This window comes from Eupeodes corollae, chromosome 2 (genome assembly GCF_945859685.1).
Source record: "Eupeodes corollae chromosome 2, idEupCoro1.1, whole genome shotgun sequence".
NCBI lineage: Eukaryota > Metazoa > Arthropoda > Insecta > Diptera > Syrphidae > Eupeodes > Eupeodes corollae.
In genome coordinates, this window is record NC_079148.1 from 46,739,412 (window position 1) to 46,767,098 (window position 27,687).

At 30.7% G+C, this 27,687-nt stretch overlaps 1 protein-coding gene across 5 annotated transcripts in view; it reads left to right on the top strand.

The window, feature by feature from the left end:
* Nucleotides 1–27,079, top strand: part of LOC129945919 (monocyte to macrophage differentiation factor) — a 31,093-nt gene extending 4,014 nt beyond the window's left edge. For 2 of the 5 annotated variants that reach the window (XM_056055889.1, XM_056055890.1), the window contains exons 2-5: nucleotides 23,929–24,226; nucleotides 24,293–24,483; nucleotides 24,552–24,720; nucleotides 24,782–27,079. In XM_056055889.1, coding sequence (XP_055911864.1) covers nucleotides 24,056–24,226; nucleotides 24,293–24,483; nucleotides 24,552–24,720; nucleotides 24,782–25,069 — 819 coding nt within the window. In that variant the 5' untranslated portion in view covers nucleotides 23,929–24,055 and the 3' untranslated portion in view covers nucleotides 25,070–27,079. Of the gene's footprint in view, nucleotides 1–16,367; nucleotides 16,393–16,444; nucleotides 16,530–23,928; nucleotides 24,227–24,292; nucleotides 24,484–24,551; nucleotides 24,721–24,781 lie in introns of those variants that run through there. The other 3 variants (XM_056055894.1, XM_056055893.1, XM_056055891.1) reach the window with 3 other exon arrangements.
* Nucleotides 27,080–27,687: the final 608 nt, after the last annotated feature.

The window sequence follows — 27,687 nt, forward strand, 5'->3', positions numbered from 1 at the left end:
TATGGCCCACCTATAATAAACCCGTACAAACGATCTTCTATGCAGGCCAAGGCAAGACATAGCCAGGATTGTTGCGGTTTGTACCGGACATTAGCCTATAGGAGTTCATGCAGAGAAGTTGGGTATCTCTCTCTTACAACACCTTTTGCCGTAGCTGTAGTGACCAAAGAGAAAGTGAAACGATAATCCATTTCATCTGCAAATGTCCTGCTTTGGCAAACACTAGAATGAAATACTTTGGAAAAGCATTCTTTCAAGAACTTGATGAGCTATCTGAGACAAAGATTAGAGACGTAATCTTTTTTCTCAATGCGACAAAATGGCTCTAACATAATCAAAGGTCAAACGAGTTTTTGGTATCAAAACGGCGCACTACAGCGCTAATTGGATTTCAGGCTAGGTTGCCTTGAGATCGCCATTTCTACCTACCTACCTATGTGAACTGCTTCGTAAGAGTACAAACAGTCTTCTCGGTTTATACATATGAAATCCATCAATGGAACCGATTATTCCTGGAATTATTAAATTTCAATCATAAATCATTGCCAAAAAGTCTTAATTGAAATGTACAACTGCTTAGTAAAAGAGTTTCCCGTAGATAATGAACACATGTTTTTATCGCTTTTTTTGCTCTGGACCATCTTCTAAACCTCCTTGTATGGTTAAGTGTCATACAAATTTGGCGTAACGTTTCTAAAAACATTTGCAATGCAAACGCCAAAGCTGTCTCCAATCGATCTTAAAGATGAAAAAATGCATTGAGTTTATAAAACTATAATTTACATCATACACTCTGGAGTCCTTAGCCCAAGAAGTTATCAATCGTTTTTTTCTTCAGTTGTTGTACATTCCCTACCAGGTCCAGAGTTTTGTTCCTGAATGGCATTAATTTTACGAAAAACTTATCAAATCGGGGTTTAATCAAAAATGTTGTTTAAAAGTTATGTCACGACACCACATTTTCGTCATAGATTTTATTTCTTCCTACGCTTCTGGAATTATTTTGATTATCGTATTACTCTTCATCGCTGTTGGTAATATAGAAAAACACTGATCATTTAAATACTTGTTATATTCAAATCAATAAAGTAGTTAAGAAAATGTATACGAAATGTATGAGCATATAAGTTTGTTAAAAAAGACCTGTTGTCTGAATGTATAACAATCGTCATTAAAAACTTAATTTAATGCTTCTCGCAACACAATCTTATGCATTTTTGTTTGTTTCTCTTATAAACTAACGTTCAGCAACAATTTATACTTGACATTTTTTTGAGTTCAAAAAATATTACAGATCAGGGCTCCAGTACGTTTCATAAACTCTGCTCTGAGCTTTAAAAAAAAACGCCAATAGTTCAATGAATATTTGAAGGATTGGTTGCGTCTAATCTCATTTACATGCATAGAGTATCCAGAAACTATTTTCTTAGTATTTAACATTTAAAACAACACATGATCTAAAACAGCTGTGCTATGTCCTTTTTGAACAATTCATAAGCTAGTGACTACGAAGACAAAATGCAAGTAGTTTTGTTAATGCAAAATTGCACTAGCTTTGTAGTCGATTCGGAACTGTCAAAATAAGAAACGTTAGGGTCTTCAAAACATTAATTAGTTTTTTTTTCTTTTTAAATTCAATAAAACCAAATCGAAGATATGATATGACTGATTAATATTTGATTTAAATACTGAAATATGAGTTTCATTTTGAATTCTTGTGTCCTTACTGAGCAGTTAATTGTAAAACATCAAATTCACTGTCCATTAACCTTGTATCCGAAAGTTTTCCACTAAGTCGGAGGGGAAATTTGAACTCACTTGCAGTGGTTTTTAGCCAATATCAGAATGCCTTTACTAGCTTAGTGAATGTCGCCAATGGTTGGCTATAGTTGTTATGTCAAAAAATGGAGCAAGGACAGTTGTTAGAAATTGTTGATAAGTCTATCTACCAATATCAAAATTGAAAAAAAAAATTCTATAACTTTAGATCGCAAAATAAATAAAAGAAAAACTGGAGCTGTTTTTAACTTGAGATAAATGAATAATTTCCTTAATCTATTTTTTGTCAGCTATCTTACTTTTACTATCGAACTTGTTGAATTTTGAAATTGAAACGGTTCGGTTCAAACATTTCAACTTTTCATTTGAACTAAAACTCCTACTCGGAATATCAATACATTAAAAATTAAAAAATTCTTAAATTGTGTTTTCCACGCGGACTAAACAAATAATGGGCAGGTTCAAACGACATAAGGGATTTGATGGTAAAGCAAGTTTCTAGTATCTAATTATTATAACCTTCCAATTAAGGCAACTTTTTTGGAAAGTTAGTCAAGAAAAACATAAGGGACTTAATTCGCAGTCAACTGCATTCCTTGAAGGTACATTTCGACCAAGTCCCTTATGTTGCCTGAACCTGCCCAATTACTTCCAATTATGTCAAAATGACAGCTTATAATAATTTTGCATTCAACTGAAAGCTGAACTTTGATATTCTGTGATTTATTTATTTTCTGCAGAATTCTTTTTGATGGTTTTAAGTAAAAAGGTTCCGTATTAAATTGGAGAAGGTATAACTAGTAAAAAAAAAACAATAACAGCTGATCAAAAACAGCTGAGATGTCAAAAAATAAATCCAAAGGTATCCAAGAATTTCTGGGGTATGTAGGTGTCCGAGACAACAGCTGATTCAACACATGGTTGAATTTCAAGAAACTTGAAAATTGGTGTCAGCGTTTTGTATTTGTTGGTTGACAAACAGATACAAATGTTAGTTGAAGTAGTATTTGAGAATGTTCTGCATATAGTAGACGAAAAAGAAGCTATTTGCCTCCGAATTTTAGAAGATAATTATGATCTATTTTTGTTTTAAACTTCAAAATTGACTTATTTTGTTCTTGTTTTGTAGATGACCAATTTGCTAGGGGTTACCTCCAGTCTAGTGTTTAGTAAATTATTAAACATATAGAATTCCAATTGAGCTAAGAGGAAATTTAACATAGATCACAGATTAAGATTATCTCTTATTTATTAAATTGTTGCTTTGAATGACATTTCTATTATTTCATCCCTCCAAAGAGTAAATACTTCGTTTTTTGACATTATTTTACACCATTGTGATAGCATGTATTGAATTCCTATGGCTGAAGTCGTAAACGTCAGGCGATGCCGAAGCTGAAGCGTGTTTGTGTTTCAGCCATAAATGTTTCTCTGCTTTTTGTGAATAGCTGAAAGTTGTTTTTACTTTTTTGACAGCTATCCAACTCGTTCAACAAGGTATCTAAAAATCCACCTATCCAAGATACACTATCCAACACGTGATTTAACGCAGCTTTAGTTGCCTTGATCAAAATGTAATTTCAAAAAACGCAGTTGACTGTAAATGAAGTCTTTTATGTTGTCTGAACTTGCCCATTTTCAAAAATATGTATGCAGAGTTTAAATTTTCAAATTCGATTCAATCACAAAGCATTTTTTAAACATATTTGCGAATTTCAACCCCTCTGGCAACTGCTATATTACGGAATTAAAACTTGCTTTTATAGCACCTTAACTAAATATTATAGTTTAGTTAACATTATCAACATAAAACAAAAGTATTTAATAACCCATATATAATAACATCAAACATAAGGCTTTCAATAAATGGGAATTTCTTTTGCTACGGAAATGATGTCTTTGGGATTATACTCACATTAGAAATTTCCCGAACGAGATTGCTCTTTCGTAATTGGCAGACTTTAGTGCCAAAAGAATTGGATCACTTGGTTAGCAGCCGGGATTCTAGTCATCTGGAAGCGCAATCAATTGGTTGTAATATTCAAATACTCCAAATGTCTATTCCATATGGTTTGAAATATTTGCAGTCTTATTGTCCATACAAATTCCTCCTAGAAAAAGAAAAAAGTTATTTTTGGAAAAAATTCTAAATCTTTTTGGATATAATCCAAAATTCTCTACAAAATATTTTTAGACACATAAATTATGTGAAACTATTAAAAACGTGATCAATTTGTAACATTGGCATTTCCATTTTATTTGTCTACGTAAACAATCGTTCTTTCGCTATAGGTTATGGTCAAGTTCATTAGTGTTTATTTTGTGCTAAGATCCGAATAGTATTACAAATAGAAAAGCTAAAGTATATAATCAATAAACTAGTAATTATGTAAAATCGAAGAGTAAAACAAAAGACTGAAGCATTATGTAAACAAACAAACAACGCTTCGTTTAAAGAAACAAATTCGAAACTACCCATAAGAATGGGGATGTAAATGATTGGAAGAGAAATAACGACTTAAATTAAAAACACGTGCCACATTATGCTCAGGTAGGTAGCTTGAGTATTTTCTATCATAATCATATTAAACTTGGTTGGGTCTTGGTCAAGGGCTTAGGTATTTCTCTAGCTGATTGACAGTATGAAACATTTGTACCTATTTATTTTCTTTGCTATTAAATTTAGATATAAGACTGCAATACGTTAAATGTTATCTAAAGAAGGAAATTTTTTTTTTTTTTTTATTTATTTTTTAAGAAAATATAATTATTTATTTTTAGAAAACTTTAAATGCTTGATAACTTGACAAGGTCTTGGCCAAGGTCGAACATGGACGGTATTTTTTTAAGGCTCATGTTTTTTTCGAGCTAAACATTTGTTTAGGAAGTACACAAACAACTTTAGGAAGAAGTAAGATAGGGAAATAGGTAAAGTATAGAACTGTCACGTTCGTAATACGTCCAGGCCTATGATATCTAAAAACATGTTTTGATCTTATACAAATCTCTGTAATGAAAATTGACTTTTGAAGTGTTTAGCATACATTCGTAGATTCCCTTATTACTGCATACAAATAGCAACATTTCTAGCTTTATTGTGGTCAATCTGATGATAATGAATTTCACTCTGTTATCAGATGATATTTTTAAAGAGGTCAGACTTTATAAATTAAACAAAGCTGACACTGTTATATTCTTTGGAAATCAGTCTTTGAGATTTCCCAGACAGAATAAATAACGATAATTATATTTTTAGAACTTACTATATTAAGATTAAAAATAAAATTGCCTACAGGCATCGATTGGGTAATATTGTTGATGAACTCTGGTTCGTAGACTTTTTTCTGCCAATTTGAAGCTCACTTATGTTCAGAGTGTTTTTTATTTATTAGAAGTAGGTTTAATTAGAGAGTTTAAAGTGAAATGGTAAATACTGAAATACTGTGTAAATGTCCCACAAAAGATAAGTAGTTGGAGCATTAGATTTAATTTTATATCACTCTATTTACAAGTTAAGAAGAGGTACTGTCCGTACTGAAGCTAGCTTTTTTGTAAGCTTGTTAAAGTGACTTTAACCAATAGAAAATTACTTGACTTGGGTTATTTCCGTCCAAGGGCGGATCCAGACTTTTAATAAGGGGGGGGGGGGTCACACACCTAGATGAGTTTTTACTCACCGCTTAAAAACGTTTTTTAATGTTTTGTAAAGTAGGCTAACAAAATTTAAATAATTTACAGTCTTATTTAATAGAAATCGTAAGGATTTATGTAGGCTCTATATAACGTTGCGAAAATTCCTATTTATAAAAAATTCAGCTATAAATTTTAGTTATACAATGCTTATATCAAAAAAAGTACCAAAATGTCTATAAAAGTAGCTTGTTGTCATAACAACTAAAATATAACAAAATAATTCCAATTCCAATTTCGAAAATCTATAATTTTTTTTAAATTTTCGTTTCTTCGGCTCACGACTCACGAGCTAAACTGGAGAGGCATTATTGTTTTTATTTTAATTTCAAAAAGAGAGGAGAGAAATCAAAATGACATTTACGAAATAATAATAACAATAATTTCCTTATGTAGGCTCTATTCAACCTCAAAACGCGTTTAGCTTATTATGGGACTATGCAACCTTGTATAAGTTTTATAAATAGCATTTTTGCGTTTAGAGGCATTATAGATATTACATAAGTTTATGTAAGCTCTATACAGCGTTTTTAAATAAGACTGATAATGTGTACGAGAATAGATTCCAAAAGTTTTCTTAATATGCCATATTTAAGAGCTAAAACAGAATAGTTTAGGGGATTTTTACTGCAATTCACGCAAAAATGTAAGAAATTGTTTTGAAACGTATTTTGAAACGTAGCTTTTTTTTCTAAAAATAAAATTTACCTAATTTTCTTAAATTTATTTCTATTTATGCTAAAAACGCTAAAAAATTCAAAAATCCTGAAAATGAGAGAGGATCTGATATAAAGAAATGTCGGGCTTTTTTTGACGAAGTTTTTTCGAACTCAATTTTGCAAGAGTCTATAACTACTATCGCTATCAGTCTGCTCACTCGTCGATCTTAAAGGCGTCAACAAAACTTTAAATTTAGAGAGAAAATTTGTTGGTTCTGAATTTAAAGAAAAAGGTGCTTTTAAGAACATAATTTCTCTAAAAAATTAAATTAAAACAATTTAACGTACAAAAATAAGTTGGGAAGAAACGTTTGTGTGGCACTCACAAATTATACGTTTCAGAATCTCTTTTCACTTCAATTTCTTTCAACTAGCCATTAGTTTAACAAAATTGACACTTTTGCTGTTTTGGGACATTTATATTATTAAAATTAGTGTTTAAATAATAGTTCTAGAGCTTCCAAAACAAATTCACTATAAATGTAGATTCATTTAATTTTTTAAGATCTTCGTATTCAACAAAAAACCAATTTCGAAATAAATAAAATGCACGACTGGGTCGCTAGAACTTGATAATATTTTCCAAAAAGTCTGTTTAAAAATATTGCCTATATTTTAAGATTTAAAAATGTACCAGCAAAATAAGTTTTTCTCAAACATTTAAATATTTTATTTGTCAAAAAATCTAGATTAACTTATTTTTTTCGAAAATCATTTCAAATTTGAAATTTTGTCTTAAAAATATTTTTGGTAAGCATTATGTATAGAGCTTATAAATATATGTACATCTTACATTTAAATTTCGTCAACAAATGTTGACCTCTTTCTGAGATATCGAGATTTGTAAAAAAATGAATTTTTTTAAATATAAAAAAAATACATTTTTGATCATAAAAAAACATCATCATTTTCATCATTTGATCAACAAAAAGAGCTTGCACAGAAAGAGAAGATTATTGAAACCGGTCCATTAGCTCTTGAGAAGACTTAAAAACAAAATAAACGTTTTTGATGGATACCCTTCTGGAGCAATATAAATAAGAATGATAAGCAATAAGAACACAAAATTTAGAGAAAGTTTAAGAAAAATCACATTTTTTAACCAATAAATTTGTATGGGGACTGCTGTTATTTTTCGAATTAATAAAATGAAAATTACCCTAATCGGCTGAAAACCTTCATTTCAATCAACTCTTCGACTCTAGGAGCCAGGAAAGACAAACAGACGGATAAAATCGGGGTACCCAATTTATTCGACTTGTCTACCGTCGTAATGTCCATTTGATTAAAAGCTCTAGTTCGAAATTGTTTACTAAAAAAAAAATGTAATAATAAAATTGAAGGCTAGTTTAAGGATTTTAAAGGAAACTTAATATAAAATTGAAGATCTCTTATTTAAGGTTTCTTCTTAAGAAACAATTTTTATGAAAATAATTTAAAGCATTACTAAAGCTTTTTTCAAATTCTAACTTGAGTGAATTTTAGTTGTTTTGGACATCAAACCACTTTTTGATGAATGTCGTTATATTACTAATAAATCTATAGATGAAATCTTTACTTATAAGACTTAACTGTATAAGCTTTCAAAAGTAGATAAATTATGCTGAATTTCCGATTCATATTTTGTTCTTGGTCCAGTCCTCAGTTAAAAGTAGTACTTTTAGCAACAAAGTTTTAGGAAGTAAAATACAAATATTGTTTTCATATAAAAAAAATTAATAATTCAAAATATAATGGGGTCATATCCTTTAACGCAATACAATTAGTTTTGAATTGCAGGGAATTCCTACGAAAAGCAAACAAATTATCTTCATTAGAGCATTGCTTATAGGAGTAGCGATAAAATAATGAGAGACATGAAACCTTACCACACAGTGCTCGAGAGATGCAAAAGTTTCAGTGGGTTATAGGAGCACCTGCCCAAATATGGTAATTGTATACAAGTTTTGGACGAACATAAGATTTATTGAAACGCTTTAAAAAATTTTGCAAATGACTTGAATTATCGGTCTAGTTCTTAGACGCAGTCTCAGGCAGTAAAAACGATTTGAACATTTTGTAATAAAAGTCTGTCTAGGTGCATTTTGCATACGCGTTCACGTGTTAATTTATCTTTGTTTGTTTTGTTTTTAAGTGTGAAATTGATACTATTTTATTTCAATTAAACTCAGTCGAAAAGTTAATTCTAATTCTACATGCGTCGTCGACATTATTCGCTGAAGTTATTGTTCCTTCACATAATAAAACATTTAAAAGCCAAAAGTTCTTGCGATCAAATTATGCATTCCATATTCCAAAGGTTTAGAGGTTAAAAATGCTTCCAAATACTTTTATGTATGTTTTCATTCTTCATACTTCAAGCAAAATGGTCAGTGATTTTGTAATACAAATGCATTTTAATGTAAATTCTTGCATTTAATATGTAAAAATTGTAACAGAAAAAATATTGTACCTTCTATTTATAAAAAGAAAATAAGTCAAAAGAATAAATTACATAAATCAACAAACAAGTGTTAGGGAAAGTTTTTGATTAAATTATGCAACATGTTTTATTTTAAAATAAAAGGTATTTTTCCTTTTAAACAACTGAAAGTTCGTTAGTTCGTACCTAAAATAATATATAATATTTGTACACATTATGTTATTATGCCTAGGAACTTAAATGTTAAAAAATTGTGGATTTTTTGGAGGGTATTGTAAATATGTGATCTGAAAAGTTTGGTTACACAATAGCACTAAACAATTATTTGTTTTTAATTTTTTAATCTTTGTATTAATGGAACTTTTAGATCAAATTAAGCAAAGTTTTTATTTAATTTTGAAAATCCTATTGGCGAAAAGCAAAAAAACAAACCTTATCTTTGATCTTTAAATGATGCGTGTGTTCCCCCTTTAAAACTTTCGTTTTCAATACCCATCAAATAAGGTGCCGAGCGAAGACATTGGGCAGGTTCAGACGACATAAGGGAATCGAAAGTAAGGCAAGTTTCTAGCATCTGATTGGCCAGCTGTTAAAAAATTGCCTTCCAATTAAGGCAACTTAATTGGAAAGTCAAGAAAAATGTCCCTAACTTTCAAGTCAAGTCATCAGATAACTAATATTTCTTTACAATACAAAATAATAGTCGTGATGGACTTGTACAATAATTTTGTTGGTACTTTTTGTACTATGAACTTAAAAAAGGTTTGCGAAGTAAAGTTCTGAGTTTGAAACTTGGCACTTGAAAAACTAACTTTTGCTTTGGTCAAAATTTACGTTCAAAAAATGAAGTTGACTGCAAATGAAGTCCCTATGATTTCTGAAGCTATCCATTTTTTTTTTTACAAAAATGATCGATATAATAGGATAATGTCTTAACTTAAATAAGTTCAATTTTTAAAACGAAAAATAAATAAATATCAAAATGGAAGTTGTGAAATTTCATTGTGTGACCATATTTCTAAATGCTTTTGGTGATTTTTTTTAAATAACACAAGGCTACAGTTCTTTTGGGGCCTCCAAAATTGAAGTTGTTACTATAAGTTCAAGTTAACCTTCTTTATTGTAGACTTACATACTTTTTTGATCATTCGGGTATTTTTGGAGATACCATCATATGTATGTCAAAATAATACTAATTTATCGTGTGTTTAAACTTTTTATTGTTTCACTTTTCCGAAGATGTTTGGTAGATTTAATCTAAGTTTTGAATTTAAAAAAAGCATTAGGTACGTTTTTTTGAGCAAGTCGTATTCGCTTAAATTTAAACAAAATTTCTCACTTTTGCTTTCAGAAATCTGTATGCAATTTTATATGATTCAATCTTTCAAGAATTCTCTATCGTATTATTCAAAAAGGATGAAAAGAAAAACAGGGTTATCCATTTTGCGGTTTTAAAAGTAAACGTAAATTAAACACATAATAAAATATTTTGTTTCATGATATTTCTTCTTTATTATAATGTTTGAACTTTGACATAATGTGTGAAATACTACATCATTTAAATGACCACCTCGTGAATTCTTGCTAGAATCAATTCTTTTGAGGTTTCAAATCGTGGCCAGTTGATACCTCCACGACGAGAAATTACGCGGCCAAGAAATGTCCCTTGCAATAAAGCCACATTCACTCGAGTTGTGTGGCATGTGAAACCGACTTGTTGAAACCACATATTCTTCAAGCTGTAGTTTCAATAGCAGGTAAAACCATAATGCTCCGAATAGACGGTTACAGTCGTTCCATAGTCGTTTTCGAAGAAGTAAGGTCCAATCACACCTCCGGTGCATCAGACAGTGACTTTTTGTGGACGTAATATTCTCTCTTCAATTACTTTCGATTCTCAGAACACCACAAACCTTTGTGCCAATTAAAAACGTACGAATCAAAAACCCTGAAATAGGATGGTACACTAGTTACATTGATAAACTTATTATGAAAAGAATTATAGCTTACAAACGTTGGAAAAGGTTCAAGTTACCACAGTTGTTCATGCAGTACAAAACGTTAAGAAATGCAGTGAATATTCAAATCAGAAATTCCAAGCGAAGATTTTTTGCGTCGAGATTTAACAATGTTTCTTCCAAAAAACTGTGGAAGAACATCAAATCTCTTGGTATTACGACGAAAAAAAAGATTGCTGAGGATGACTGTGATGTAAATGAACTAAACAAATAGTTCGTAAGTTCTGTTTCTGACACAGATAATTATGTTGCGTTTTACACACACTTTGAAAGAAGTAATGAGCTTCTTTCAAGTTTCAGTTTTAAAAGAGTTTTTGAAGTTGAGGTATTTAAGGCCGTAAAAGACATAAAATCGGGCGCTATTGGACTAGACAATATGCATCCTAAGTTTGTAAAAATTATTGTTATTTTTATATCTCCTTTCTTGACACATATCTTTAATTCAATATTAACAAAGTCCTGTTACCCGGCACTATGGAAAGCTTCAAAAATATTGCCAATTCTCAAAAAGTCAAATTCGCAACAAAAAGAATACCGACCAATTTCTATCCTACCATTCATCTCAAAAGCGTTCGAAAAGATCGTTAGTCAGCAGATAACAGCATTCTTGGAAACACGGAATTTAATTACACCGACGCAATCTGGCTTTAGACCGAAACACAGCTGTACGACTGCGCTTCTTAAAATAAGCGACGACATACGACAACAAATCGATAATAATAAAGTCTCAACTCTGGTTCTCCTTGATTTCTCTAAGGCGTTCGACACTGTTTCACATACAATTCTTCTGAAAAAACTGAATTCTTTCTTCTTCTTTGAAAACTCAGCCCTAACCCTCGTAGCACATTATCTAAGCCATCAAACTCAGGCTGTTTTTGCTAACTCTAGGCTGTCGGATTTCCTCCCTACACCTAATGGTGTGCCCCAAGGATCGATTTTGGGACCACTCTTATTCACACTTTTCAATAATGACCTTCCATCTGTACTCAGGCATTGCAAAATTCATATGTATGCTGACGACGTTCAAATTCATTTGAGCTACAAAATCGGCATGGTTGAAGACGCAACTGCCAGAATAAACAAAGATTTGATGTGTATAAACCAGTGATCCAGGGAGAATCATCTTAAACTTAACCCTAAGAAATGTCAGGCAATCGTCATCAGTAACACTGCAATAGATACTTCTTATTTCCCTAGTATTGAACTTGAGGGGATAACGTTAAGCAACGTTAGAACAGTTAAGAAGCTTGGGATTGTTTTTAACCAGAAACTTACATGGGACGATCACTTTACTTGAGCCGTTGGTCGAATATATGCTGCTTTGCGGGTTTTATATATATCTGCCACTTGTCTTCCAGTTTCAACAAAAATGACTACAGCAAAATCTCTTGTCCTACCAATACTTTTCTATGGCAGTCCCATTTTCTGTGCCCTTGACAGCGCTAATAAACGAAAACTTCAATTCGCGTTTAATAATGTTGTTCGCTTTATTTAAGACTTGCGACAGTTCGATCATGTTTCGATGCAAGCAAGTAGTGTTTTCAACATGACCTTCAACAACTACATAAACTATCAAACTTTGACATGTCTTTTTAGACATATTCATACTAGAGATCCTGAATATCTATACGAAAGGCTTAGGTTCCCAGTATCACAAAGAAGTAATGTTCTAATTGTCCCTTCCTTCAAATTCAGAAATTCAAAACAACAGTTCTTTGTACACGCTGTTGCCCTATGGAACTCCTTGCCTGCTAACCTGAAAGGGATACACAGCAGCACTCGTTTTGAGAACTCTTTAAAAAACTTATACAAATGCTGAAAATGTTTCCAAAATAAAAATCACTTTGTCTTAGAATTTAAAAATGTATGTTATTTAATTTTTCATCATGACCATTTATCTAAAAACAACTTTTCTCTTAACTTCAAGCAAATTGTAAATTTAGCATACTAATTTGATTCCTCTTTTAATTTGATAAAATTTAAATCTGAACATAATAAGTATTAAAAATAAGACTCTATGTTTTAAATTGCTTAATGATAATAAATAAATACAAAAAAAAATACAAATACGACAATTTTGTTTATTAACGTACCCACCGAGTGAAAAGTGTGCTTCGTCGCTGAAAAAAATTTTGTTCGAAAAATCGCCGTCCTCCACTGTTGTTCAAGCAGCCATTCCAAGTATATAAGATGTTTTGAATGGTCAGCTGGCTTCAGTGGTTGTGTGATGTAGTAGTAGATCCAAATGCAAAATACGCCATAATGTGCCGTAAGACAGTCTTAATTCCGAACGACGAGGAATCGACACATTCGGTTCTTCGGCAACACTTACACTTACAGCAGCGATATTTCAGTGGTACGAGCGAACGATAATGCAAATGCTTACAATATCTGTAACTAATCCAGTGTCTTCAAATTTCTTCACAATATGTTATCAATAATCTCCTCACCATAGCGATCCATTTTTGTAAACGTCAGACTTTCGACTGAAAACAAAAATTGGTTTAACAACTTATTTTGACAGATGTTGAATTCCAGCCCTATACTTTTGAAACCGCAAAATGGATACCCCATTAGGGTGCTGATTTGATTGGTGGGTGAAAATGAACATTCATTCTCCTGCTCTCAATCCGTCTGAGAAAATTCTAAGAAGTCTTAGGAGATATAAATTGGTTAAATGTAAATTACAGAACTAGTTCCTTTCATCTTTACTATTCAGTTTTTTGTAATCCATACAATTTTTGAAAAATCCTTATTAGTTGTTAGTCTTCACTAATAAATAGTTATCAAAGAAATACTCATCCTTAAACGGATCTTGACAAAACGGTTTAAACGTATTTTTTTGTTATGATATCGAAGCAGTTTCCAAACACTTACACTAAGTTTTTGAAAATATATGAGAATACAAATTTAAGCTTGGATACGACACTAGTCAAGATATTAAATTAGAAGAGAAAATTAACTCTAAAACGAATTTTTTATTAAAACCACGAAAGCATAACATTCAAGGTTTTTCTAAACATCCTATGGATTCCTGATAAATAATGATACTTTCCGGAAACTAATTTAAATACCTAAAATATTTAAACTGTGCTAGAAGACAAAAATGCTTACTTTGGGCGAAGTTATCATAAAAAATTATGTTGAATGCCTGGCTTCATTTTAGCCTTTAAAGCACCATATTATAGATTTTTGTTTTTTATTTCTAAATAGGTTTACATCAAACGCATTTGAAGAAATTATAAGGAAAAATTCGAATTCAGCACAAACATTATGATTTTTGAATCAACCAAGGAGCTTAATTTTGCTGACCAGTGTAAGGTTTTGGTTTATAGACAACGTCAACAAATTAAGAGTTAATAAATTATTAACTTTTTCCTACTAATACAAGAATGTACATTGTACATATTCGTGTATTGAACTGTGCATTCTGTCGGTACTTTTTATAATAAAAATTCTCATTTGTTGCATGTTGAATGTTGCTCATATAATAGCGATTCGTTACAATTTTATAAAAGCTGCTTTTGAAAAGAGCAGCTTTTGAATTGCTCTTCGTCATCCATTCAATTGAATATATGTATGTATAAAAAAAATATACATTATTCCTACATTCTTTTATAATTTAATTTATGTAAGTATAGTTTGCGTACTTGAATACGAAAAAATGTCGTTCTTAATTTAAAGAAACGAATTTAAGGGCAACGTATGGTCTTTTTGAAAAATAAATAAATCAAAATTTTAAAACGGCATCAAAGTTTGTTTCGTGTGTTTAGGAGTGCAAGAAACTGACAATTTAATGCTCAACTACTTTTTCAATATCAGCAGATGAAAGTCGGCAACATGATGTACGATAAGTTTATGAGTAAAGCGGAAGCATCTATTTACAGATCTTACTACAGTAAAGTTAACCATTTTTTGAATCACAGCACCTACTTCTTGGCCAAAAACAGTACACGAAAAATCAGCTTGTTACTTAAAGTAAGAGGTGAGCTCATCAATTTGAACTACATTCCTCACCGTCCAGAATTGCCAATATTGTGCGCTTTATGCAATCGCTAAGAACGTGAAGATGTATTCTATTTCCTGGGAGTTTGTCCAATACTCAAGGAGTTCCGAAAGCACTATTTTTTGGATAGATATACTCGGTTTAAAAGAAACGATCAACATCTTGAATAGAGAACTAGGTTGGGCCCTTCTGAATGAATACTCATTGAACGGTCTTCGCTAAAGAACCAGAATTGTTGGGGAACATTTTGAAAGTTTTAAAGTTTGAAAATTATAAAGATTATTTTATTGAATTGTATCTAATTACCTTTTTTTCGTATATATAAATTTAAGAAAAAATACCAGTCTGGTAGACGGCTTTCGGCCAACCCATTTAAAGACTTGTGTAATCTTATGATTAAGAATATAATATTTTGTTCTTGTATTTTTTGAAGTCAATTAAACTAACCAAAAGTAAACTAACTAGTTAAAATCTTTTAAAAAATCTATTAAAACATAGTTGCAGATTAAGTTATGAATAAAGACGTTTGGCTTTGTGCATATAAAATAAAAATAGTTTTACTAACTTTGATAACTTTAAGCTATGCATAAGCACTTTGAGCAAGTTATTTCGACAAAGTCGTAGACCTTATTTATGAGAATGAAAGCGGGCGAGTAGTCTTATACTCGTGTATTGAATTAAATTCAATAAAAGCTCCCGACTATTTTGCAATGTTAATCTCTTAAGGCTTCATGTTTAAAAAGTAAGAACTAGCAATTGTAAGTTTAATTTTGCATACTAATGTCTTGTTAGTTCCTTGATGTTAAATCATTTTTTTCTTCAAAAATCATTATTTTGTTAAAATATTTAAGGAGTTACTTGGAAGTAAGGTTCATTAATATGTATCACAAACACTCATGTCTCGATGTTCATGAGGATGATTTACATGTAACTTATGAAAAAAGTTTATTTAATATTTTTTTGGACAGTCTTTTTGGAGCCAAAATGTTATATGTTATTAATTAATAAAAGGGATACATAAGTAGTGTTAGATATATTTGAAGAAAGAAAGCAGAGCACACTTCCGGTGGTAGATTTGGATTTATCTTATATGTCAATATTCTTAAACATTTCTAATCGAGTTAATTTTAATAAAGTTGTATATAATTTAAAAAAAGAAAGGATTTTCCAGTTTTAGTCCCATCACTTATGTATAGTTAAAGAGCAATAGTGTTTGGGGGTAAGTCTTCCGTATTGTAAACTCAAGTACTGATAGATTTTAATCGTAGCTGTCTTATTTGTATAAGCTTTGTATAACACCTGCTTTGTTTTGCTATCGGTATAATATCTCAAAATCAAGTGGTTCTCAAGTACTATTATTGCATGAATTTAAGTCTAGTCTCTAGATAAGTAGTTAAAAAAAAAAACACAAGCTTTTATTGTCATGTCTAAAAAATTATCAGGTATATAAACATTCGATAGACTTATTATTGATCTATATTAAAGTATTCAATACCTAATTATGATTTTTATAGAATCATATAATAGTCGTATATTACTTGATTATGACCCATAGATTTAGAATTTTGATATGGTTTTTAACACATTTCAAAAGAGCTTCCCTATTCGTGATAGTGTGATAGTGATTAACATCACAATTAGATTAGTCGATAAAGTATAAAGAAGACCTGAAATTTATTTATTGATGTTTTAGACTTTATCATTGGTTTTTAGTTTATATATTTACCATACTGCACTAGCAAAATAATATGAGGTGAGGTGAGTTAAAACTGAGTTATATTTAATCGAAAATATTGAAATAAAATTGACTTACGGTTATAACAATATCTCGGTTATAACGACGAATCTTAACGCTTAAGTTGGACTTTGCTTAAAAGGAATTACTACAGATTTCGGTAAATACAATGTGGAGGGAATAGAATATCAAATTTGTTGTATCTCCTATACTAAAATTTTCAAAATATTACTTCCACGAGTTCCATCTTCCTGAATCAATTGTGTAAAAAGGAAAAAATATTTTGGTGGCCAGTTGTGATCATTATTGTACTTTTTTGTTGTTGCAAACTTGCGATCGTGGCGTTGTGTTTTTCTGAAAACAAACTTTTTCTAACTATGCTATGAACGCATCCTCCGTTCCGAGATAAAAACCTTATCAATAGAGACAATTTTTCGATGAAAATCCGTATTCGAAAAATCAAGGAAATAAACAGCGAATATACGACATTGGGGGTGATCGACATTTTTTGGGTTAACTTAACTTTAAAAACTTTAAAGCCAAGTCTGTGTGCAATTACGGTGTAAGCTCGTTTGTGGAATGCCTATTTCCAAAGATCGACGAGGAATCGGACATTTTTCTACACTACGTAATATTCTTACTTGTTGGATGCATATTTCTTCATATCCTTTACTTTTGTCCACACATTTCAAATTATTAGCAGGATGAGATTCACGATGATGGTTAGTTTAGCGAAGTAGTTAAATTTGTGAATTTTGAGAACTCAAATTAATGCTTTAAACGTGTTTCTTTGTAAAACGTCAAAAGATGACAGCTTCGAAATAGCATACATTTCATAATGGGCCATTTTATATTTATAAGATTTCTGAGATTTCTGTATTCTCAAAAATATAAAGAAAATTTTTCATAACAAATTATTCACTTTTGCTGTCAGATCTGAGGATGTAATTTTTTGGATTCAATTTCTCAAGAATTCTTTAATGCTTAATTCAAAAAGGAAGAAGGAGAAGATATGCAAAGCTAATTTTATTGCTAGGTAAGAATGAAAAGTGAATTGTGTTTATATTTCATTTCCAGCTCTGTCCATCTATCAGAAAAAATTGTCAGAAATATAAACTGGTCAAATGAAACTTCTTATACTGAAAACCGATTAAATGAGTTTTGCCTCTCAAGAAGATTTATTACATTGAGTGAAATGCAATTAAATAAAACAGTAATTTTTATATCTTCAACCGTAACTTATCCAAGGTCGTCTAAAAAAATCGCGAATTTCGAAAATATACATATGTACACTGCGGGTCATAAGGTTAGAAGCAGGCATTTTTTAGAAGTAAAATCGATATTTCTCCCGTTACATTGTGGATTAAAAAAAAAACAACTATAGTAAATGAAAGACTACTTTGTTAACAACAAATATTAGAAATATTAGAGAATTAGCTAACAGATCTTTTATGACAATGACAAATTGTCAATTGAGTCGAAAACATGCGAAAAGAAATCAGGTCATAAGATTAGAAGCAGTGAACATATAAACGTTGTCTTGTGAAGTGAATTCATTTTATTTTCGGTATATAAACGGTGCATTTCATGTATTAATTGTTGTTTATTGAGTTGTAATAAAAATGGGCAGGAAAAAATGTTTGACGGTGGAGGAAATGGCAAGAATAGATGTTTATTACTTTGAAGGTCTTTCATGCCGTGCTATAGCCCGAAAAATAAATCGAAGTGATCATTGTGTCAGCAACTATTTAAAAAATCCATCGTCGTATCTAAAAAATTATAAAGGAAACACTTCCTCCACCTTAACACTTCGAGAAACGCGAAATATACTTAGAATAGCGTCAAATTCATCTTTATCGGCAGCTAAAATTAGGGATAAAGCTAATGTTAAGGCCAGCTTATCGACTGTCAAACGCACGATCCGCAATGCTAAACACATCAAGCGCCTGAAGCTTAAAAAAAAACCACCACTTAATGACGCAAGGAAGAAGCAACGCTTGTGTTTTGCGAAAGATCACATGAGCTGAGATGTACAGAATTCAATGGCTACAAATGATTGGCGGAAGGTTGCACTGGACTACTTGGAATCTCTTTATAAATCCCTAAAAGATAGAATTTTTGAAGTTATTTTAAAGGCTGGTGGCAGCACACATTATTAAATATTTAATAAAACCCAAAAAACTTAAACAAAATATGAATAACTGCATTTTATTTTCAATTATTTTATGTGCTTCTAATCTAATGACCCGATTTATTTTCGCATATTCTTGACTTAATTAACAATTTGTCTTAGAAGTTCAGTTAGCTTAATCTCTTCTTTACCCAAAATGTATGTTGTGTTGTTAACAAAATAGTATTTCATTAACCATAGTTATTTTTTTTAATCCATTATGTAACGGTAGAAATATCGATTTTATTTCACAAAAAATCCTGCTTCTAACCTTAGGACCCGCAGTGTATATGAAGCGTTGTACAATGCTCAGTGTCAGAAAAAAGTCATTAAATCAAGATCATAATGAACATTCAAGGTCTTTGTTTCCATTGCCCAAAAATTACGCCATTATATCCGAAATATAAACAACATAACTATGAACTAAAATAAAAACCATACAAACTAAGCTTTAAAGTTGTATGTGCATGTTTAAAAAGCTATTTATTTAATTTGTGAACATGTGTACCGAATTGAGGGTGTTTCTGGTTCTGCATTAGTTTTGAGGTACGTTTATATCAGGGCAGTAAAACAATAATAATTAATAATACATCAATTCTGATTCTTTTACATATTTCTCCTTATTTTTGACAGATGATACAAAATAATCACAACGATTACACCGAGCCAAATCTCAATTTTGACATTTCTATCATATTAATGTCAAAAACTCATTTCCAATCCATTCGCAACTTATTCGTCGGATTTTTCAATCGGCATGATTAATTCTGTTTTCTTTACATTCCCCTCCTGATTTTTGACAGATGCTACAAAATAATGGGGACATTCCCTAAGCTAGTCAAGGGATTCTCATTGGCTAAATCAAACTATGAAAGTAGTTAAAATTCCCTCTCCGACGTAGTGGGGCTACAAAGTTAGTGCACACTGGTTTTGACGTTTCACAATCAGCTGCTCGGTAAGACCACAAGAATTCAAAATGAAATTAATCTTTCGATATTTAAATACAAATATAAATCAATCATATTATATCTTCTATTTGGTTTTATTTAATTTAAAAAGATCAAAAAACTATTTAAAGTTCTGAAAACAAAAATTTTTCTTATTTTATATTTATATTTGTACTTGTCATAAATGTGACAGCTTGACTAGCTTTTTAGTGCAATTTTGCGTTCACAAAGCTAGTTGAATTTTGACTACGTAGTCACTATGTAGCTTTATGAATGTGCCCAATCATATCGGAGGAGTCAAATGCCATGTTTGACATTTTTCTCCTCATTCAAACTCATTCTTCGGATTCTGTAATCGACATGAATATGAGAGAAGAAGAATGATATTGATTCGGTAGATTGAATCGGTTTATCATAATACGTTAAAAAATACGTTGTGTCATTTATGTTTGGTTTTGAAGGAAATTAAAAAAGATTTCCCAAGCAGACAATTTTTATTTCTTAGGCTCCTCAAGCAGACAATTTCCATTTCTAAGACTCCTGTTTCCATCAAATCGGCGGAAGTAGTTTCTGAGATGTCTGGAACGTGAACTGCATAAATACTCAATTTAAATATCCTAATCTTCCGCTTCTGAAAAATCGTGATTTATGAGTTTTCATTTTTTGTATTCTAGCAATGTGCAATATAGCTTATCTTTGCTTTTTTTACAATTATCTACAAATAAAGCTTGCTCTAGAAAATATATACATATTTATTTAATTTGACTGCATCACGTTTTAAGGAAAAGCTCTCAAATATCAACTTTTCTAGACAGAAAATGTAGTTCTTATCAGTGTAATTGCACCCTTAGCCTTGCTATACGCTTTCCGGCAATACAGTTGACCCCTAGCAACTGTGCAATATATTAAATAAAAGGCAATTACAGCAATAACCATCATTTAATAAAGAAAAATGTTCAAACAGATATGTTTGTTGTTGTTGTTGGTTTATTTCGAAATAAATTGCACTTGGAAACACCGATTTATGAATAAGTTCTATAGATTTTTGTCTATATAAATTGGCACGTTGATTATGGAAATCATTTGCATTAGCATCTTCCATCATCGTCACTATAGCAAAAAAAGTAAATATCTACCACATAGCTTTGTGAATATGTTTGTAGGTTGATGTTATTGATTTTGTTAAACTTATGGGAACACAAATATTATTCATTTATATCGTATTGAGTTTCCTTCTTTTTAAATTGAAAGTGTTGATTGGATGATGGTTTAAATTGAATTATTGCTATGTCAACGATAATACAATCTGGATCATTAAGTTAGACATATTTAAGATGTGAACTCAATTTTACCAACAAGTTTTTTTGTACACAAGTTGGCATAACTTTAAAAAAAAATTACTATTGTAGTGAGTTTTAACAATGGGCAGTTTCAGACAACATAACGGACTTCATTCGGAGGCAACTGCATTCTTTGAACGTTAATTTTGTCATAAATTTCAAACTCGGATCTTTACTTTACTAACCTCTTCTTTTAGTTAATCGTGCAAAAACTATAAAACACTCCTTAGACAAGCTACAACTCCATCACGACTTGTGTTTTGTTTTGTAAAGAAACTTTACTTTTTACTTTTCCAATTTGACAGAAAAACCTAAACCCACGTTATTAAATGAAATTATGGAGAAATAAATAAGTTACACAGTTAACACCAACTATTATTTTGACATAAGTGGACTTGAGTTCATAGTTAGGTAGATTTTTCTAGTAATGGCCTGAGACCTCCTCCAAAATGCACTCAATATGCTCACTAGATGGGCTGATCACTGCGGACTTAGTATTAATCCTCAAAAAACAGACCTCGTCCTTTTCACACGGCAATACAAGATCGCAGTAATTGTACCTCCTTCAATAAAAGGTATACCACTAATTTTTACCAATGAAGCCAAATAAAAAAGCTACAGCAGCTCTTTTCCTTTGCAAGAAAGCTATAGGAAGCAAATGGTGTTTTCAACCTCGCATAACCTACTGGCTATACACATCGGTCATCCGACCAATACTTATGTACGGGGTTGCAGTTTGGTGGACTGCACTGGAGAAAGTCACATACTACGACAAACTCAGCAGAGTCCAACGCACTGCATGTCTCTGCATAAGCGGGGCATTGAGAACAACCCCCTCAGCAGCGTTAGACACTCTCCTCCATCTGACACCCCTCGACATCTTCAGTAAACAAGTGGCAGCGAGTACAGCGATAAGACTCGACGCCTCATCTCAATGGACCAACAACAATGTGGGGCACTCCATCATTTGGAACCTCTTTGGTTCTATACTAAAGTACATAGACTACACTATTCCTAAACCTCTATTTGGAAAAAAAAACTTCCAGGTATCCATTCCATCCAGAGATGAATGGGAAGACAAAAAACTCCTGGATAACAAAAGTATTCATTTTTATACTGATGGATCCAAGACAAATGAGGGAGTTGGTAGTGGTGTGTACTCAGAAAAGCTTAATCTAAGCATCTCATTCCGCCTCCCTAATCATTGTGGCGTCTTTCAAGTGGAAATTTTAGCGATCAAAGAGGTCCTCTCCTGGCTACGAGAAAACGTGATATCAACTTCTGAGATCCGCATCTTCTCTGACAGTCAGGCTGCTATCAAATCCTTTGACGGTGTTTCAACCAAATCTTTAACGGCCCTCGATTGTCGATCGTCTCTTATGGAGATGGTGCAGCAATTTAACATTCACCTCTGTTGGGTGCCGGGCCACAGAGACATCACAGGTAATTGTAGGGCCGATGAACTCGCTAAAAATGGAACCGTCATACATATTTCACCTGAAAGGTGGCCTTCACTGGACCTAAAGTGCTCTAAAGACTTGTTATCTCAAAGCAGACTTCATATTAGCTCCATAATAAGTGTCCTTACGGGGCACTGTCTTATAGACAGACACGCAATACGACTTGGTGTAGCCTCAAATGACTTCTGTAGGAGCTGTATGGACGAAGAAGAAGAGGAAAAAATCTCTCATCTCCTATGGACTTGCCCTGCTCTTTCACTCAGACGCAAACTTCATCTGGGGGACTACTCTTTTTATAATCCCAGTGAACTAGCTAAAAAAGATATCAAATATCTTCTTTGCTTTATTAAAAGCTCAAAATGGTTCGACCAGTAAGAAGTAATTCTCTAGATTCATGTGGTATCACAATGGGCCTTTCTCTTGGCCTAAGTGTGTGGATTTTTAATCCGCAGCCACGTTAACCTAACCTAACCTAACCTTAGTAATGGCGTAGTTTTTAACTGTCAAATGTAAAAATATGACATCTTAAAAAGTAACGGCGTGAGGTTGGAAAACGCTATACTACCAATATCTTTAAATATTTTGCTGCATTTTACTATAATTCGAATAAAAATGTGTAACCTAATTCACTTTAAAATTAAGAAGACCGAACTATAAAATTATTATTACTTAGATTTCATAGAATTGATTTCGATGATAAGTCCCTTACATTTTTTGTTTTATTGGTCAAAGTATTTTACAGAACCTATAAAATAATATACTTTTTTTAAAGTGTTTCTAATGTATTGGTATGCACTGTGTCGAATCATTTTGTTTTTCTTATATTCAAACATTGCTTCTGATGAAATAACTACGGTAAAACAAACATTTGTTTTATTAAACTAATAAATGGGTATATGTATTATTGAATTAAGCTTTAAAACTAAAAAGGGGCTCATCTTTCAATAAAAATAATATTATTATATAAAGTGTCATCTTTTGTCATCGTTATTAAGGTAATAAATTTAGAATTTTTAGAAGGAAACTGCTCAAATCCAAAATATATTACTTGGTGACAATATAACTTGCTAAATGTTTTGGAAGGGGTTAGGTTTCTATCTTTAAATTGTAGGTATGTCCTTTCGAATATATTGTTTGCTTAGACATTTAAGCTTCTTAGTTGAGTATTTTTTTTAATTGAACTATTATTAAATTTCAAGCCTTGGAATTTCTTAATGTTTTGAATGCTACAAATTGCAAACATTGATGCATTTAACCTCAGGCGTGTGTTTATTCAATTTAATTTGACGCAATAAAAATGATGCTAAAGGTGAAAACATTTTGTATTTACTGTTCGTTGAGGTCCACTGTTGTACTTGATTCAATTTCATGAAACTGAAATTAGTTTTGCCAATGCGTCATCACTCTTAAGTTTCCTGAACTATAGATGCTCTTTTTAAATGTAAACATATTTAAAAAAAAAACATACCGAAAAGAAATTTTGAAACACGCTTAAAATCTGCAACCTCAGTATACACCTAGGATCTCAGCTTTGTTAGTTACTCATATTATTAATGTCCATAATTATTTTCAAAGTTTGAATTTATTGTCCCCTAAATTTTCTATCAAATTTTTAACACAATTTTGTTTTTTTGGTTTACAGAAAAAAATCTTAGCTCAACGTATATTAATTACCACCCTTAAAATGCTGTGAAACTGAGCATTTATCCTTGGTTTTGGTTTTATTTTAAAATTTTATACCAAAGCACATTCAATTAGAGTAAACAGAAATGGACAATTTCATGCGACAAGTACAAAACAAATATTCATTCATCGATAATTTTTTGAAAAATTTTTGGAAATCATGGATAAAATCAAATCTTTCGATAAAATTAGAACTCCAAAATATCAAATGGAAAAACAGCAGAGCGAAACCAGGATGCGCTTATGTACCTACAGAGGTAATATTTTGAAATTGTGTTTTTATGTTAATTATTATTCAAAATTATGTTTTTTTTTTTCGTCAGGTGGAACAAATTGCCAATTGTATAACTCATGGAATTTGGGTTGTACCATCTATAATGGCTGCACTGAAGCTAGTTGAGAGATCAAAGACTTCTGGACAAATGTTAGTTGCTTGGGTTTATGGAACAGCTCTGAGCCTTATATTTTTTATATCAACTTTCTTCCATTGCTCTTTTTATTGTGATCGCAAAAGGTATTTTCAAATTTCAATTATTTATTGCACATAATTATAAGATTCTATTTAATTGGTCTTATTTTTAGAGGACTCAAAAATGTTTTACATCGCTGTGATCGTGCCATGATCTATGTATTTATTGCTGGATCATACTTTCCTTGGCTTCAACTTGAGAATCCAACACATTCTATTGTCTTGACATCCTTGGAATGGATAATATGGATAATGGCAGCTCTGGGCATTACTTACCAGCAGGTAATTTATTTTTTGTAATGAAACAAAATCTTTTATTTATATATTTATTTTAAACTTTCAGATATTCCATGAGCGTTATAAATGTTTAGAAACTTGCTTTTACATTTTAATAGGTTTAGGACCTGCTATTATCTTAATTTTAACAGGTCATGATTTTAATGGCATGACAGAGCTTAAACTTGGTGGATTCTTTTATATAGTCGGAATAATCTTTTTTAAGTCTGATGGAATCATACCAATGGCACATGCTATATGGCATTTGTTTGTTGTTCTAGCAGCAGGCTTCCATTATTATGCTATTTTAAAGCATCTGTTTCCCACCGGTATAAGTGAAACTAATGTGTTTTAAAACAAAATATTATTATAAAAAAAAGTATAAAATAAATTTTTGTAGATGTACATATTATATACCGATATATATTATTACATAAAATAAGGCTAAACAATATATTAAGACAGTGATTTGAACCAAATAGATACCTAGTCAGTGATGCCCTAATATATATTTATATGTTTGATAGTAATAGATTTATTTTTTTGCAAAAGGAAGTTCGAGAGTTTAAACACGAAGTTATAGTACCTTCTGCTACATATTTGTTTTCTTTACAGACAAAATTATAAATGTTCAACCTTATTATATGAAACGTGAGGAATTTATAATTTCTTAAATTGTAAGAAATGGTATAGTATTTAATATATTACAACCATTAAGTTTTTCAAAATTCAATTAAATAATTGCATTGCCTCCCAAGTTCTTAATTCATTCTTTGAAATTTATTCTTATCAATGTATCTTATTTTAAAATTCTTAGCTAAGCGATTGACCAATATTTTTACCTTAATAGGGTTAAGCTCGAAGAAATGCGATTAGTAGTTTAGTTGCAAATTGCAAGAAAAACAATGATTTAGAAACATTTATTGAGTAGTTATTGTAATTGTCAACTTGCTTTTCCATAATAATAAGGCCTAAGGAGGCTGCATTGCTCAATAACTAAAATCTAATATAAGTTATTTTTTTTTATGGAAAGTATAATGTTTTAAAGATTATATATACTCATTAAATTCATAATATTCCGACTGAGTATTTACATAACAACAAAGCCAAAAAAACATGATAAGTACCTCTATTGTGCATAAAATACCAAATTTAATTTTATAAATTCAAAATTCATACCAACACACAAAATAAGAAAACCTCTATAGTTAAAAATTAAATGTCTGGATATTAAATAAGTTTTTGAGATTTATATATCCTTTAGTCATACTTAAATGTATTAAAAAAATATATTAAATATTTTTTTTGCAAAATTTATATAAAAACATGTCTTTAAATTAAAATATTTGTTTGTATAGTACATTTCTCAATTAAAACTTATTTAAAAACTTATATTTGTATAAATTAATAAAATATTAAAGTGTATCAAATTTCGAAACGCATGTTAGTATTAATTGTAAACCCTTGTTCGGTCAAGCGACCAAAAAGATACTTTTTGGATCAATGCCTATTCGCGTGCCGTACAGTTTTTATAATGCATTATTTTGGTAATTCTTCCAATTATGAAAAAAGAAAAAATTGTAAAATCAAATCATAAAATGTTTATTGTTTTTTGTTTTATTTGTTTTGGGCCTTTTGATTAAATCGTAAACGAAATTATTAAAGTTCTTAAATAACTACCGAAAAAGATATATTATATAATCTAATCATTCATTGCCAAATATACCCAAAATAAATTATAATACATTTTTTGTACCAACTTTTTCTTATTGTAAATCAATTGTTGACATTATAATTGTTATTACGAAAAATAACATTTGTCCCACTGCCATTAAATAAATTTCATTAGTTTCATGTATCCCTTACATACAACAAAATTCGATTTCCTTTAAAACTATACAATGTATTTTTTATGATCGGCATCTGGAAAGGAGGTAGAGTAAAACTCCCCTATCCCACCGAATAAACAAATTAAAAAAAATACGAAAAGTATTTTTCATAAGCTAAATATTTTAAGAATTTTTAAAAACAAAAAAGAAATGATTGTGGTCAGGGGTACTAATTTGTCTTCTTCCAATGCAAGGGCATCACTGTCACAAAAATAGCTCTTAAGCCTATATACAAATTAAGATATCTTAATGTATATTTTCAAAATATATGAAATAAAAATTATTATAAAGACAAACCGAATATAATAAATAAAACAGAGAAAAGCTAACAAAAGTCAAGTTAGTAATCTAGTTTTGTATTTAAAAGTAAAAGAAAACTAAAAGAATTAAAAATGTAAAACAACTCTAGTACATTTGCGGTTCTTCTACGAAATTAATTTGAAATACAGTAATATAACCTACACAAATAATTTTAATTTAATTGTTGTTTTAATAGAATAGTTTTAGTTGACACAAATTTTTGATGGACGGAAATATCAGTCCATTCTTCAACATTTGGAACATACAGCTCTATTATGAGTATCAATTTGTTAGTTGATAATATCTATCAACTTTTTGATGAATCGGTATTATGAGTATCAACTTTTAATTTTTGGGCCGATTGTGAATAGTTTATTGTGAATTTGACTTTTTAATTATTGTTTTAAAATTTTGTTATGTGGCTGAAGTTAAAATTGTTTTGCGAAATTGTAAGCTGTTCTAATAAATAAGATGTCATTTTTATAAAATATTTTTTATTTAGGAACAATATAGTAAGTAACAGAAAACAATTAGAAATAATGGTAGAATTAAAATACCAAAATCCTGAAGTGGCAAGGGGGATGTTGTCCAAAGCGGATCTAGCAAAAAAGTGGGAAGCTATAGCACTGCAGTTGAATAGCTTGGCAAAGAGTGAGTTTAATTTGCTTAAGTACATTTAATTTGTTACTTTTTGATTTTAATAGGTATGGATTGATCAAAAAACAAAAATTAAAAAAAGTACCAAAAAGTAAATTAGAAACAATTGCAACTGGCGGAGGACCTA